This window comes from Oryzias melastigma, linkage group LG1 (genome assembly GCF_002922805.2).
Source record: "Oryzias melastigma strain HK-1 linkage group LG1, ASM292280v2, whole genome shotgun sequence".
NCBI classification, from domain to species: Eukaryota; Metazoa; Chordata; class Actinopteri; order Beloniformes; family Adrianichthyidae; genus Oryzias; species Oryzias melastigma.
Window position 1 is genome coordinate 7296281 of NC_050512.1, and position 12174 is coordinate 7308454.

At 39.9% G+C, this 12174-nt stretch overlaps 1 protein-coding gene and 1 long non-coding RNA gene across 4 annotated transcripts; one reads left to right on the forward strand and one right to left on the reverse strand.

The window, feature by feature from the left end:
- Positions 1-3252: 3252 nt before the first annotated feature.
- On the forward strand, positions 3253-9783 carry tk2 (thymidine kinase 2). Of its 3 annotated transcripts, none has more exons than XM_024259547.2 (12): positions 3253-3284; positions 3560-3662; positions 6562-6788; positions 7807-7844; positions 7921-7995; positions 8094-8147; positions 8639-8728; positions 8797-8870; positions 8945-9033; positions 9108-9187; positions 9267-9335; positions 9406-9783. In XM_024259547.2, the coding sequence occupies exons 3-12, from the start codon at positions 6644-6646 to the stop codon at positions 9496-9498; spliced, it is 807 nt and encodes a 268-aa protein (XP_024115315.1). In that variant the 5' UTR covers positions 3253-3284; positions 3560-3662; positions 6562-6643; the 3' UTR covers positions 9499-9783. The 3 variants fall into 3 exon arrangements, with proteins under 3 accessions (XP_024115315.1, XP_036065878.1, XP_024115316.2); XM_036209985.1 differs by having other exon boundaries at positions 3264-3284; positions 3560-3652; XM_024259548.2 differs by lacking the exon at positions 3253-3284 and having other exon boundaries at positions 3507-3652.
- LOC112137313 lies at positions 3284-6861 on the reverse strand. The gene is made up of 3 exons (XR_002917517.2): positions 6738-6861; positions 3543-3701; positions 3284-3469 (listed from the first exon to the last, which is right to left on the reverse strand). It is a non-coding gene; the product is annotated as an uncharacterized LOC112137313 (long non-coding RNA).
- Positions 9784-12174: the final 2391 nt, after the last annotated feature.

The window sequence follows — 12174 nt, forward strand, 5'->3', positions numbered from 1 at the left end:
CTCCCAGCATCACAGAGAGGAAATACATAATAATAATTTATATAAAATTGTCAAAATTATTTTGCTTTTTAAACCAATAATTTCTTTAATTACATGACAACACCTATGTTGTTCGTATGATATGATTATTGTTAAAAGATAAAATAAAGCTTTTTTTTCTATAAATACATTTTCTTCATTATAAAATAGCACTGTGTTACACTCCTTAGAACTTTTCGAGAGCCCGTTCCACTTCCGGTAAAAACTTCCGGTCCAGAAAAGGAGTCTCTTTATGATTTTCTTTATTTTAAAGATCTTGTTCGAACGAATTCATTGTTTCGTTCGAACGCTTTAATTATATCGTGGGAACAAGTTATTAATCCGTGGGAACGAAATATATATATTTTTTATACCCATGTCAGGTCAGGGGCTCCGTAGAAAGCATCTTCGTAGGTAGGGTATTTTTTCCCCCTCTCTGTTCTACTCCTCTGTGATTGGTCAGCACACTGTGCACGTGTGTTGTATTCACTAAAGCTATGAAAATACAAAACTGCAATTTTCGTTAACGTTACAAGGCAGTTATGAGTCGAGACAAAAAAAAAAACATTCGGGACTTGAAAATAATTATTCAGGGCAGGCGACGCCACAGGTTTCCATCGTTTCGTGAATGGAATTCATGTCACTATATTTGTGACCGCGGCAGGATTGGCTTCAACGGTTGGTTAGCATTAGCAGGCTTGCTAACAGCGCTAACGTTAGATGGCGATTTTGGGGTTCAGTCTTTTTTCAGGTTTGCTCATGCTGTCAACTTAACTTACAGTAAAACGGTAATACCTGAAAGGAGCGCAATATTAAGGTCCTTGTTTTTAAGATGAAGTAAAAGCAGCTAGGTTTAGCGGAGCTCCTCAAAGCCCGACGGCTCAGAGCGCCATCTTGGTGAACCCCCCGTTTTTTACGACTCACTTTTTTTAAATAAGAAATAAAAGTTATTTTATTGTTACAGCAATGTGCGGTCATTTTTACACAGTTCTATGTATATGTATATGTATGCATCAATCCGGGAGTTTATTTTGCCACTGATATTTTCCCAGCATGCACTGCGGCTCAATGAGAATTGTATATTTGTAAAATAAAAACCTTTCAAAGTCATTTTTATTTTTCTTTATATTTTATTTATGAGTAAAATGTTGTATGTGATTCATATTTGCCAAAAAAAAAAACAGTGGAGTCAAAACCATATGTCTGGAATACTCTCCCACAGCAGGGTATATAAGGAACTCGGGCACAGGCTGTGTTTGTATGGTCGGATCGGTAGTCGGCAATGAATACCCAGAGCACGTAACTCTCCCAGTACCGGGGAAACCCGGGAAAACAGAGCCGTCTCTGGAAGAGAGCTAATACTAAGTCGATCCTCGGGAGTCACTAGGAGGCCCCTAAGGGCTGTGGAGAGTAAGTACGGTAAGTGAAGTGACTCCCTAGAGGTAGGCCCACTGCTGGTTCGACCATCGTTTTGGTTTTTTAAAACACTTACAAAGTAACACTGCATGAAGCTAATATTTCTGTGAATGGTTAATAATTCATCAAGAAATTAATTCTTTAAATTCAGGATTAAATAAAGAAGTTATTTTTGTGGAGAATAAAATATAAACGCTATTTAAGGTTTAAGTTGATTTATTCTGGAATAATATTCCTGCCTTTTAATACTTGTAATTATTCATAATTAAATGAGCATTCTGCTAGCTTTTTGGACTATTTGGGGGATTTACTACGATTTTAAGGTCATTTCAGAGTTTAGCTAATGCTAGATATTACCTGTTTGGGCTAATTTAGGCTTTTTCAGTTTTTAGGCTGTTTTGAAATGTAGCTATTTTTTTCACCTACATGCTAGCTGTTTTGGCTAACCCAAGTTTTAGGCTAATTTGGCATTTAGCTAATATTTTAGCTAGCTATCATCTTCAGCTATCTGCACTAGCATCTTCAGCGACCAAATTCAGCTGACAGCATTCAGCTAAATATCTAGTTCATAATTATGTTAAAACATTACAGTTTTTAGTTTTAAAATTGTAGTTTTAGAGTGTTCAATAAATGTTTCTCGTGTTCGGCCCATGACATAAGGTGTGTTTTGGATTTTGGCCTCTTGTGTGGCCGGCTGTTTCAGTCTTAATGAAAAGTACAGTTTTCAAGTTAAAAGACGATACATTTTGACATAATGGACATTTGACACTTTTTGGATTTTCAAGGCTGAGAGCATGATAGGTCACAACCAATATTAAGGTGACCACTTTGCCATTTTATGTCAATTTAGTCTAATTTTGTGAAAGTTTAAAGTTAAAAGGGAATATATTTTGACTCGATTTACATCTTTGCCACTTTGTTTTTTTTATTCCGAGACCATCATTTTATTGTAGTAAGGTGACCACTTTTTCATTTTTGATCATGCTTAAGTCCAACTATGGAGAAAGAGTAAAATGCCAATTCAGTCAAAAATAACTTTCTTTTAATTTTCAAACTTACTCTTTACAAAGTTAGACTGATTCATGATTTAAAAATTTCAAAGTGATCACCTCACTAAAATTTGTGATACAAAGTCATGCTCTCAGCCTTGACAATCCAGAAAGTGTAGAAAATGTCCATTTTGTCAAAATGTAATTAAACTTTTAAGTTTTTTAACTTACTTTTCACCGAGTTAGACTGAAACTTCATGGAAAATGATAAACTAATCACCTTCCTATAGTTGTTACCTAAAATTCATGCTGACAGCCTAGAAAAGGACAATTTGGTCAAAATGTATTCTCTTTGAACTTTTAAAGTTACTTTAATGGACAAAGTCATCATCTTACTATGGATTTGAACAAAAATCATGCTGGAGATTCCTTCCATCGCTGCTAAACATGCAGCTTTCAGGTAAACGTCTTGGTTTTACATCCTGGAAAACACCAACACACGACAAAGGATTTTCCTTTTTTATTGATTTTTGGACATTTTTTTCCAGTGTGATCCATAACCGTCCACTTTGATGGAATTTGCATATTTTTTCTGTTCTAGTTGATAGAAACCAGGATAGACGGATGGTTTAGCAGCTAACAAGCTAAGTGTTCACTGAAAGGTTAAAGGTCACTGTTGTGTTCGTGGGTGAGAGTCCGAGAGGATTACAATGACACGGTGATTTGCCTCTCCACCTGGTTTTTATCGTTCTAGCTGTAAGGCTGATTGAAAAGAAGAAGGGGAGGGCCGTTGCTACAGACCAGCTGGACCTGCATAGCAACTGGAAGACGAAGGGAGTGGACACTGACCCCAAACGGAAGGTGAGGAACACGGGACAGACGGTTGGCACGAGAGATTCTGCTGTTGTGCCTGAAACAGTCTTTTAATCAGATGTTCACGAAAACTCCATTCAACAGTTAGTGTGATGTTAAATGTGTTGTATAAAGTTTTGTGGGACTGGAGCTCCAAAGCTTGGGAAATCTTCAGAGCTGCTCATGTTAGTAGCCTAAAAGACACAAAAAGGGGTTAGAAATGAGGCTGGGGCTGGTTGTTACCCCATGAGGTTTCCCCTAACTCACTTTCTCATTGGTGTTAGCCCAGGGAGCCTCCCTCACCACGAAACCTTTGGATGGACCTCGGTTCTCGTCGGAGACGCCGCCGCCGCCGGCAGCAGCTACACTACCACCAGGTGGCCTCATGTGAGCCATCTTTGCTTCGTTTTCCACAACGTCAACCATCTGACAGGTTCAGACGACATCAGCGTTAATCAGGAGTAGTGATGCCACAAACGATTATGTTAATAGTAAACCAATCACAGATTATTTTTTCCACTTAGTCGGCTAATCACATCATGTGCAAACTGGATGTAAAGCGCACATCTCAACCATCATTAGCTTGAAACTAAGAACTAGATATATAGCATTACCTGTGATAATTCTAGTGTGAATGCTGATAGCTGAAGATGCTGGAATTCATAGCTAAGAACGCTGAAAAATATTTGGCCTAAAAAAACAACAACGAAAGGCCTAAATTAGCCAAAATAGCTAGCATGCACCTGAAATATTAGCTAAACTAAAAAAAAAAGCCTAAATTAGCCAAAATAGCTAGCATTTTCCCACCAGCTCTTGAGTTCATCACTAGTTGCCACTATTGATGTTGCTGCTAGTTAGACGGTCTATGGTTGTTCAGAACTTCTTGTCACATTTTTCCCCATCTCATCACTAAAATTGTTTTTATTCAAATAAAATAAACATTATTTAGTAGATTACCAAATGTCTGATTTTGTTAAAAGTTATTTATTCAAATAAAATAAACATTATTTAGTAGATTACCAAATGTCTGATTTTGTTAAAAGTTATTTTAATAATTAGATATATTTTTTTCCTCACAACTGTGTCTGACTAGTTAGATTTGTGAATGCTATCAACGTGTTTTGGTTATGAATGTTTTGAAAAATAAAAATGTTTCTTTTTTTTTAAATAAAATGCATTCATTAATTTAACAAAACCAGACATGTGTCTGATTTTGCTGAATGAATGAATGAATTTGTTGGGCGGTTTTCTTTTCCATGATTTTTGACTCCCAGCATCACAGAGAGGAAATACATAATAATAATTAATATAAAATTGTCAAAATTGTTTTGCTTTTTAAACCAATAATTTCTTTAATTACATGACAATACCTATGTTGTTCGTATGATATGATTATTGTTAAAAGATAAAATAAAACGCTTTTTCTTAGTTAGAAATACACTTTCTTCATTATAAAATAGCACTGTGGCACACTCCTTAGACCTTTTCTAGAGGCCGGTCCGTCTGGAAAAAGAATCCCTTTATGATTTTCTTTATTAAAAAGATCTCGTTCAAACGCTTTAATTATATCGTGGGAACAAGTTAATAATCCGTGGGAACGAAATAATTATTTTTTTCCCCCATGTCAGGTCAGGGGCTCCGTAGAAAACAGCTATTAGGTGGTTACAAGTATTGTTTTGTCTTTTTAAGCCTAATGGAACGCCTAATAAATGTAAGTTGTTCTCTTTAATGTAACTCTTAATAAAAGTCATTATTCCCCCCTCAGCAGATTCTGTTAAATTTCTCTCCCTGCTGAGGTCAGACGTGTTTCCTCGTCTCTCCTCCCCTGTCACTCCCACAGCTTTTGTCCTGTCTGCATTTTTTCCATTCGTTTGCACCCATTTTGTACTCTGAACATGGATTTGATGAGCTGGTCTTTGAGTTCTATTGACACAGTTTACTCCACGCTAAGGAACAGAACCACCGATCCCCCCTGCCCAGACGGGACCTATGCGGCTGGATACATCAACGATGCATGGGGCCAGTGGAGACTGGTGTGTCTGTCCCACCTGTCAGTGGAAGACGTTGAAGATGTGTACCTGTTTGGATTCCTGATCATTGGATTCCTCACGATTGGAATCGGAGGCTTTCTGATTTATCGAGCGGTCTGGGAGGAGAAAACCGCAGGAGGTGAGCGGTTGGAGCTCTATGGAGAGATGCTTCGGGAGGTATGGACTCTTAGCGAGAACCTCTCACAAGCTGATCAAAAGCCCTGTGCTTGGGTTGTCGAAATGAGCTCGATTGAGACCCTTGAACTTGTGCGGAAAATGGATGCCAACCTGGAGCGACTCGTCGCCCGAGTCGAGGAGAGACCGGTCTAAGCTGTTCACCATTGAAGACTCTGTGATATCAGTCAAGGACACAACCAGCTGGACAAAACAACTACTGGTGCCACAAAGACTCTAATCTAATCCGACTGCCTTGAGTGGAGAGTGTTGCCCTTGGCTCTCCCAAAACATCTGCTTCCACAGAGTGTGAAAAGTGGCTTTGCTGCTCATCCCATTCTTGACTTCTGCTGCTGTGTAAACTCGACACAAATACAGTCAACCTTGAACTGTGTGTTCACATTTCTCATGTCAGTCTGATCTTTTTTGGGTTGTTTAAAGCCAGTTTTGTGTGTCAATGAAAGTTGTGTATTTGACAATAAATGAAATCTGAATCTGGATTGGTCTTTGGTGGTCATCATTACCTGTCCTTATTTATTCTTTATAGATTTATTATATATTTAAATGGTTAAGAATTAAAGAAGAATATATTATTAAAGTAAGAGTTTCTTACAAAAAATGTTAATTTAAACTATTTTATATTAATTATTGGGAATATCTGTTTAATAAAGTGGGGAAATGTCAATAACACAATATAAGTTTAAAACGGCTGATAAGAAAACTCTGATGACCCAGCATTTTAGTAGTACTTGAACGCATCACTCACGGATGAATCAGTGAGACGTGAAGTCTCACGATGGAATCTGTGTGTTTTTAAAGATTTTTGTGTGTAATTAGTTTCAATCTGTTGTATTTTTAATTTGTGCATGTGTAAATTGTATTTTTTTTTTCAGTTGTAATTTTTTTTACATGACAAAACATATGAGTTCCAAATTAAGAATACACACGCACAAACTCAAAGTTATGCATAAATCCTAAATTACACACACACAAATCAATAATACACATGCACAAATCCTTATTTATGCACAATTATGCACCCACAAATCGGAGTGAGTCTATATCCTGTCCATACACGTCAGTCTGGTGCAGGTTCTCCTCGCCGCGCGCGGCGCTGTTGCGCGATGTCGCCGTTCGGCAGCAGAGCACGAGCAAGGAAGCCCTATGTGTGGGGGGACCAGTATGGCGACAGGTTCTGTGTGCACGAGCCTCATCCGCCGCCTGATACCTGCCGCGCGGAAGATCACCACGAGCTCACCTGTCGGGACTCAAGGCAGAGCGCGCGGCGGCACGCGACAGATGGCTACAGGTGAGAAGCGCGCGCTGCTCGGCTGCTGCCGGTCGGACGGGAGCTGATCGGCGCGGTCCTTAAACAACTCTCCACTAAGCTTTTGTAACAGAAATGTCACGTGACTGTTTGAGCCCACCTGCAGCATGCTTAAAGTCACGTGACAACATCCCGAGGTTCACAATTTGGACTTGACAGTCCGAGTCTTCTGTTATGAGAAGACTAACCTATGACGTCAGGAGAGCTGAAACTCTTACATCAGAAACTTTGAGTTTTTGTCTTCTTCTTTCTGTTCATTAAGTCACATAATGGATGGAATCACTAGTTTCTACAGGTGATGGACACACTTCCCAATAGGCTGTGGTTAATGTTGAAATGTGTTGATGGTTGACAAGAGCTTAAGACTGAATATGCATTGATAGCACTATAAGAAAACTCACAGGATAACAGTTTGTTTCACTTCAGTAGAAAGGAAAGTGTTTGAAGATCTGAACAGAAACTGAGTGACTCAGGAGTTTAAGTCAGTGATGTTAAAGTCATTATTAGATCTAAATTGTGTTTTCTATCATGTGGCTTCATTTTATGGAAATCCTGTTTTTTAACAGGTTCTTGTAGCTTGTTTCTCATGATAGAGGACATGTCTAAAGAACTTTAAGTTTGAAACTTCTGAGTATTTCTTTAATCAAATCATTGACAAAAACAATGACGTTTGAAAAGCTTGTAGTAGCGAGCTCTCTGCTCTGCTGCACTCTGACGCATCCACTTGTAGACGAATAGATCCATGTACGTCTTCGTTTTCCCAGTCTGAGCTTGAGGTTGGCTCAGAGGGGGAAAACAGATGGATAATGGGAAATGGGGGCAGGGTTACTACGCTCCAACAACTCAGAGGCAAATTTCTAATGAACTCTTGCTGCTTTGCAGAAAATATGTCCTAGAAATCCAATCAAATGTCTTTATCAGCCTCCTCTTCGTTCTGGAGCTCGTCATCAGGCCAACAGGGGGCGCTGCCATAACCTGATCTCTGTTGTCTCTCTTCCAGGAAAGCTGATGTCCAGCAGAGATGGCGGCCCGACTGTGGTGAGGCCTCCTTCTTCAGTCCTCCGTCCAGCTCTGTGGTTCCCCGTGGTTGACAGAAGATGTCTGTCTGTTTCAGATCTGTGTTGAGGGGAACATCGCCAGCGGGAAGACCACGTGTCTGGAGTACTTCAGCAGAACCAGTGACATCGAGGTACCAGTGCTGCATGTATAGCACACTATAGTCCAGTGGGATTACATCACAGAAGCCCCCCCCCCCATCCACTGTTTACCTGTGCTGTTATGTTCCAGGTTCTGCTAGAACCCATTTCTAGTTGGAGGAATGTGCGCGGACACAACCCCCTGGTAAGTAACAAGACTGCCCGGTGCTACTGTCTGTCTGTGGGACAGGACCCTCACATGGTGTTCACCTTCATCATCTCCCTGACACTAGCCTGAAGCTTGCCTGACTTTCACCTGACGATGGCCTGACGTTCACCTGATACTCGCTTGATGTTTGCCTGACACTGTCAGCCCAAAGTAAAACTGTTTCTACATGTACTACTTGGACTCTACATGTACCTGATGTGCTGCTGCGTCTTACACGCTTCCACGAATTTACAAAAGTCAGCTGAAGCACACGGACCTGGTCTGGTTATGACCCCGGATCAGTCTGTCAAGCTGAGTCTCTCCGTTTGTTTTTATCTCCTGTGGTTGATGCATCAGAACAAACACCAATCAAAGCTGTTTTTTTTTGTCTTCGCTTGAAGCATCTGTCCATTTGGATCTTCTGGTCTCATTCATCTGACCACTAGAGGTCGCTCTGACCTTAAACCAGCCCTGCTCTGTGTCTGCAGGCTCTCATGTACCAGGACCCGGAGCGCTGGGCCATCACTCTGCAGACCTACGTCCAGCTCTCCATGCTGAAGCAGCATCTGTCTCCCAGCGTGAGTCCAGAACCAGAACCAGATTTATTCAGGGGGGTTTAGGAGCTGAGCATCTTCTTGTGTTTCAGTCATCTTCTGTCAGGATGATGGAAAGGTCCATCTTCAGCGCCAAACACATCTTTGTGGAGAACCTCTTCAGAAGGTACTGCAGCAGCTGGAGACATTGGTCTGGTTCTGTTCTGATTGGTTTTCTCATCTCTCCTCATGAACCTTCAGTGGGAAGATGCCAGAGGTGGACCATGCAGTTCTGAGCGAGTGGTTCGACTGGATCACAGCGAACATGTCTCTGCCGGTGGATCTGATCGGTAAGAACCGTGCAAGGTTGAGGCAGAACCGCCCGTGGGCGTTGCTTAATGGGTAACGGGACTTGTGCCCACAGTTTACCTGCAGACGTCTCCTGAGACCTGCCATGAGCGGCTGAAGAGGCGCTGCAGAGAGGAGGAGAAGGTCATCCCTCTGGTCAGCAACCACTGCTCCATTATCCAGCTGTAACACCTCCATCAGAGCACGCTCTCACGTGCGCTCTCTCAATCCTCAGGAGTACCTGCAGTCCATCCATCAGCTGTACGAAGACTGGCTCTTCAGGCAGACTCTGGCTCCGCTGTTGGTGAGCTATGCTCTCTGATGATGATGATGATGTCACAGTTCAAGGTTAAATGAGCTCTGCGTGTCTACAGGTCATTCCTGCAGACCACGACCTGCAGCGAATGCTGCAACAGTATGAGGCGCACAGGGAGCAGATCCTCCTGACCCCAAAACGGCCCTCATGACCAGCACGGAGATGTTTGGACCGATCCGCTCAACCTTTCATCACATTCCCAGCAGCTCCTTTTCCTTTGACATTCCCTCAAGTCTGTTACCTGAGGTTCCTCTGGATTAAACCGGATCTCCGTTGTTTGGCGTTGGTGTTGAACACCACACAAACGAAGTAGAAACTTTTAAAATGTTTTTCTCCTGTTGGTTCATATGAAGCTTTTAGTTGGAAGTAAAGCGATCTATTTTTACAAAGATCCTAAATTAAAGCGATGGTTTACATATTCTGCTTTTAAAAAGAAGTCAGCATGAATGTGAGTCTATGATCTGTGGTTCTGCTCAAACCGGGTTACCAGAACCATGATCCAAGCTACTGATCTGCAGCTGAATGATGATGAAGTCACTGAAGTCCAGAACTTTAACCGGTTTGAGAGAGCTTCACCGACATCAGCTGGAGTGGATTGTTCCTCGAGAGCATTAGACAGAACATAAGACCATTTCCTGCTTCCTTCATTCTCACTGTGTGCTCATGAGTATGTTGCAGTTCCATGTTCTGGTGGACCCTGCAGGCGTTGGGTTTTCTGAAGCAGCAAGTTTTCCGTTCTTTCTGAACGTTATGGAATCTGTGTTTTGATCTGATTGCTGAGAGGAAGTGAGTTTGGAAGCGGCAGGATTCTTGTTGTGGCTCTGAAGGTTCCTCATGGAAGCAGCAGGAAATCCCAGCAGCTCTTCCTACCTCAACCTGACTCTCCTATAAATGCACAGTCGGTTTCCACAGCTCCTCTCGTCTACGAGGTTTAAGTCAACCTGATGGTTCCTCAGTTTTTCAAACATTGTGGAGAAAAATGACAAACTTTGCAGCTGCTTTCCATTTACATTTGAAGCTGAGCAGCTTCTAAAAATAGTGTTTTTAGCTTATGGATTTGCAGACTCTTTGCAGCAATTTTGTCTTTTTAGAGTACTAAATTCCTGTGCCATAAAAACACATTTGAGTTTGAGTTAAACTCACCAAATCCAGCATCTAGTAGAAAGAAAGACGAATGAGAATTAAATGATCTGCATGTAAAGGTGCTCATGCAACCAACCCAAAAAAGGAATGGACTCAGGAGCTACGAGTCCATTTTTGCAGCTCAAGTTTTTGCACTTATGTTTGTCAAATCTCAAAAGTTAATACATTGAAAACTTAAAAGTTAATACTTTTTTATTACAAATAGTTATTAAACTACTTTTAAAACAGACAGTGGAGACACAACAACAGGTGCTTACTGTTTCTGCGTTCCAAATGTAAAATGTTTTTCTTTTTTTAAACTTGACAGCAACAATATCTTTTCTTTAGGAATTTTATCTTCTCAAATTCCTACATTATCTGTAATTTCCATGCATTTTTTAAGGATCTTCGTATGTTTTTATTTATTTTTTATTTTGTTACGTATACCACAGATAGAAAATAAAAGAAAACTACTCTAATTTATGTGTTTTGATATTTTGATCCGTTTTTTTGTTATAAGTACTTTTCATATGGGGTAAAAATTACCAGGCAATTTAAAATCATCAAATTTGCTCAAATATAGAAAATCTGCCCTAAAATCTGGTGCATTTTAGTTTTGATTGTATTTCCTGACCTCCAAATGAGTTTTTACAGTACACGAAGGTCAAAAATTTGTCAAAATGTTTGAGTTGGATGTGATTTGTTCTGTCCTTCAACCGTCTGTGAATAACTTGAATAAAGTTTGATGTAGCGACTACAACCAAAAAATCAAAAGTCGCTGAGAGACTGACGCTAAACAAAGGGAGTTGAATTAATGAACCTTTCATTGATGACAAAAAAAATAAATAAATCCAATTAAGATAACTGTCTTTTTGTAAGCAAAAGAAAAAAAATGGGGCAAAAAAGCAGTTAACAAAAAGTGGGGCAACCCAATTCACCGTCTCCCTTCTAACGTACAGGTGCAAAAATGAGTTATAATCACAAGAAAAATTGTCTCCGCCCACAAACGTGTGACCCACCAGGTCAAAATAAATAATGCTATAATCAAAAAACAATGTTGTTGTTTCTTCATTCACCATAGTTTACTTTTACTCTTACTTTTTAAAGTTAATCACATTTTATTTTTCTTATAGAGAGGACATAAAGCTACTTCCTGTCATTTGAAATCTGATCCTCGCCTTTATGGTTCACAGTCAGGAAAGTGATATTTCTATGAGCTTTAGAATAGTTTGATGAAACAGATGCAAAAATAAAGTAAAAAATAGTGATAAATAAAGAAAAATTGTGAAATTAATGTTTAATCATTTAACACCAGAGCTCCATTGTTTATCTTCTTTGATCCATTGTAACGTTTGAACCGTTTACACGATAATTCTAGTAGATTCTGAAGGACAAAAGCAGCTTTTCTCCTTCAGAATCTGCTAGAATTATCATGTAAACGGTTGAAAACTTACAGTAAATCAGAAAACAGTTTCTTAGGCAATTTTGGAGTTTAGCTAACATTTTAGCTAGCTTTTTTGGCTAATTTAGATTTTTTTTCTGTTTTAGGCTATTTTGGAGTTTAGCTAGTTTTAAAAGTTACAGTATGGTAAAGAGTTTGTGTTTAAGTATCACCGGTGACACCTTAAGTGTTAAAGTGTTAATTCATGTTTTCATTTGGGACTGTCCAGTGATATTACTCTGATCACAGGAGGAGGAAGTCCCT

What these genes read in the sequence shown, in the direction of transcription:
- tk2 (XM_024259548.2), top strand. Translation starts at nt 3,522, where the DNA reads ATGAGGTTTCCCCTAACTCACTTTCTCATTGGTGTTAGCCCAGGGAGC. An exon ending in TGCGCGGACACAACCCCCTG is followed by an intron (nt 8,148 to 8,638) that starts GTAAGTAACAAG and finishes CTGTGTCTGCAG; the next exon opens with GCTCTCATGTACCAGGACCC. An exon ending in AGGAGAAGGTCATCCCTCTG is followed by an intron (nt 9,188 to 9,266) that starts GTCAGCAACCAC and finishes CTCAATCCTCAG; the next exon opens with GAGTACCTGCAGTCCATCCA.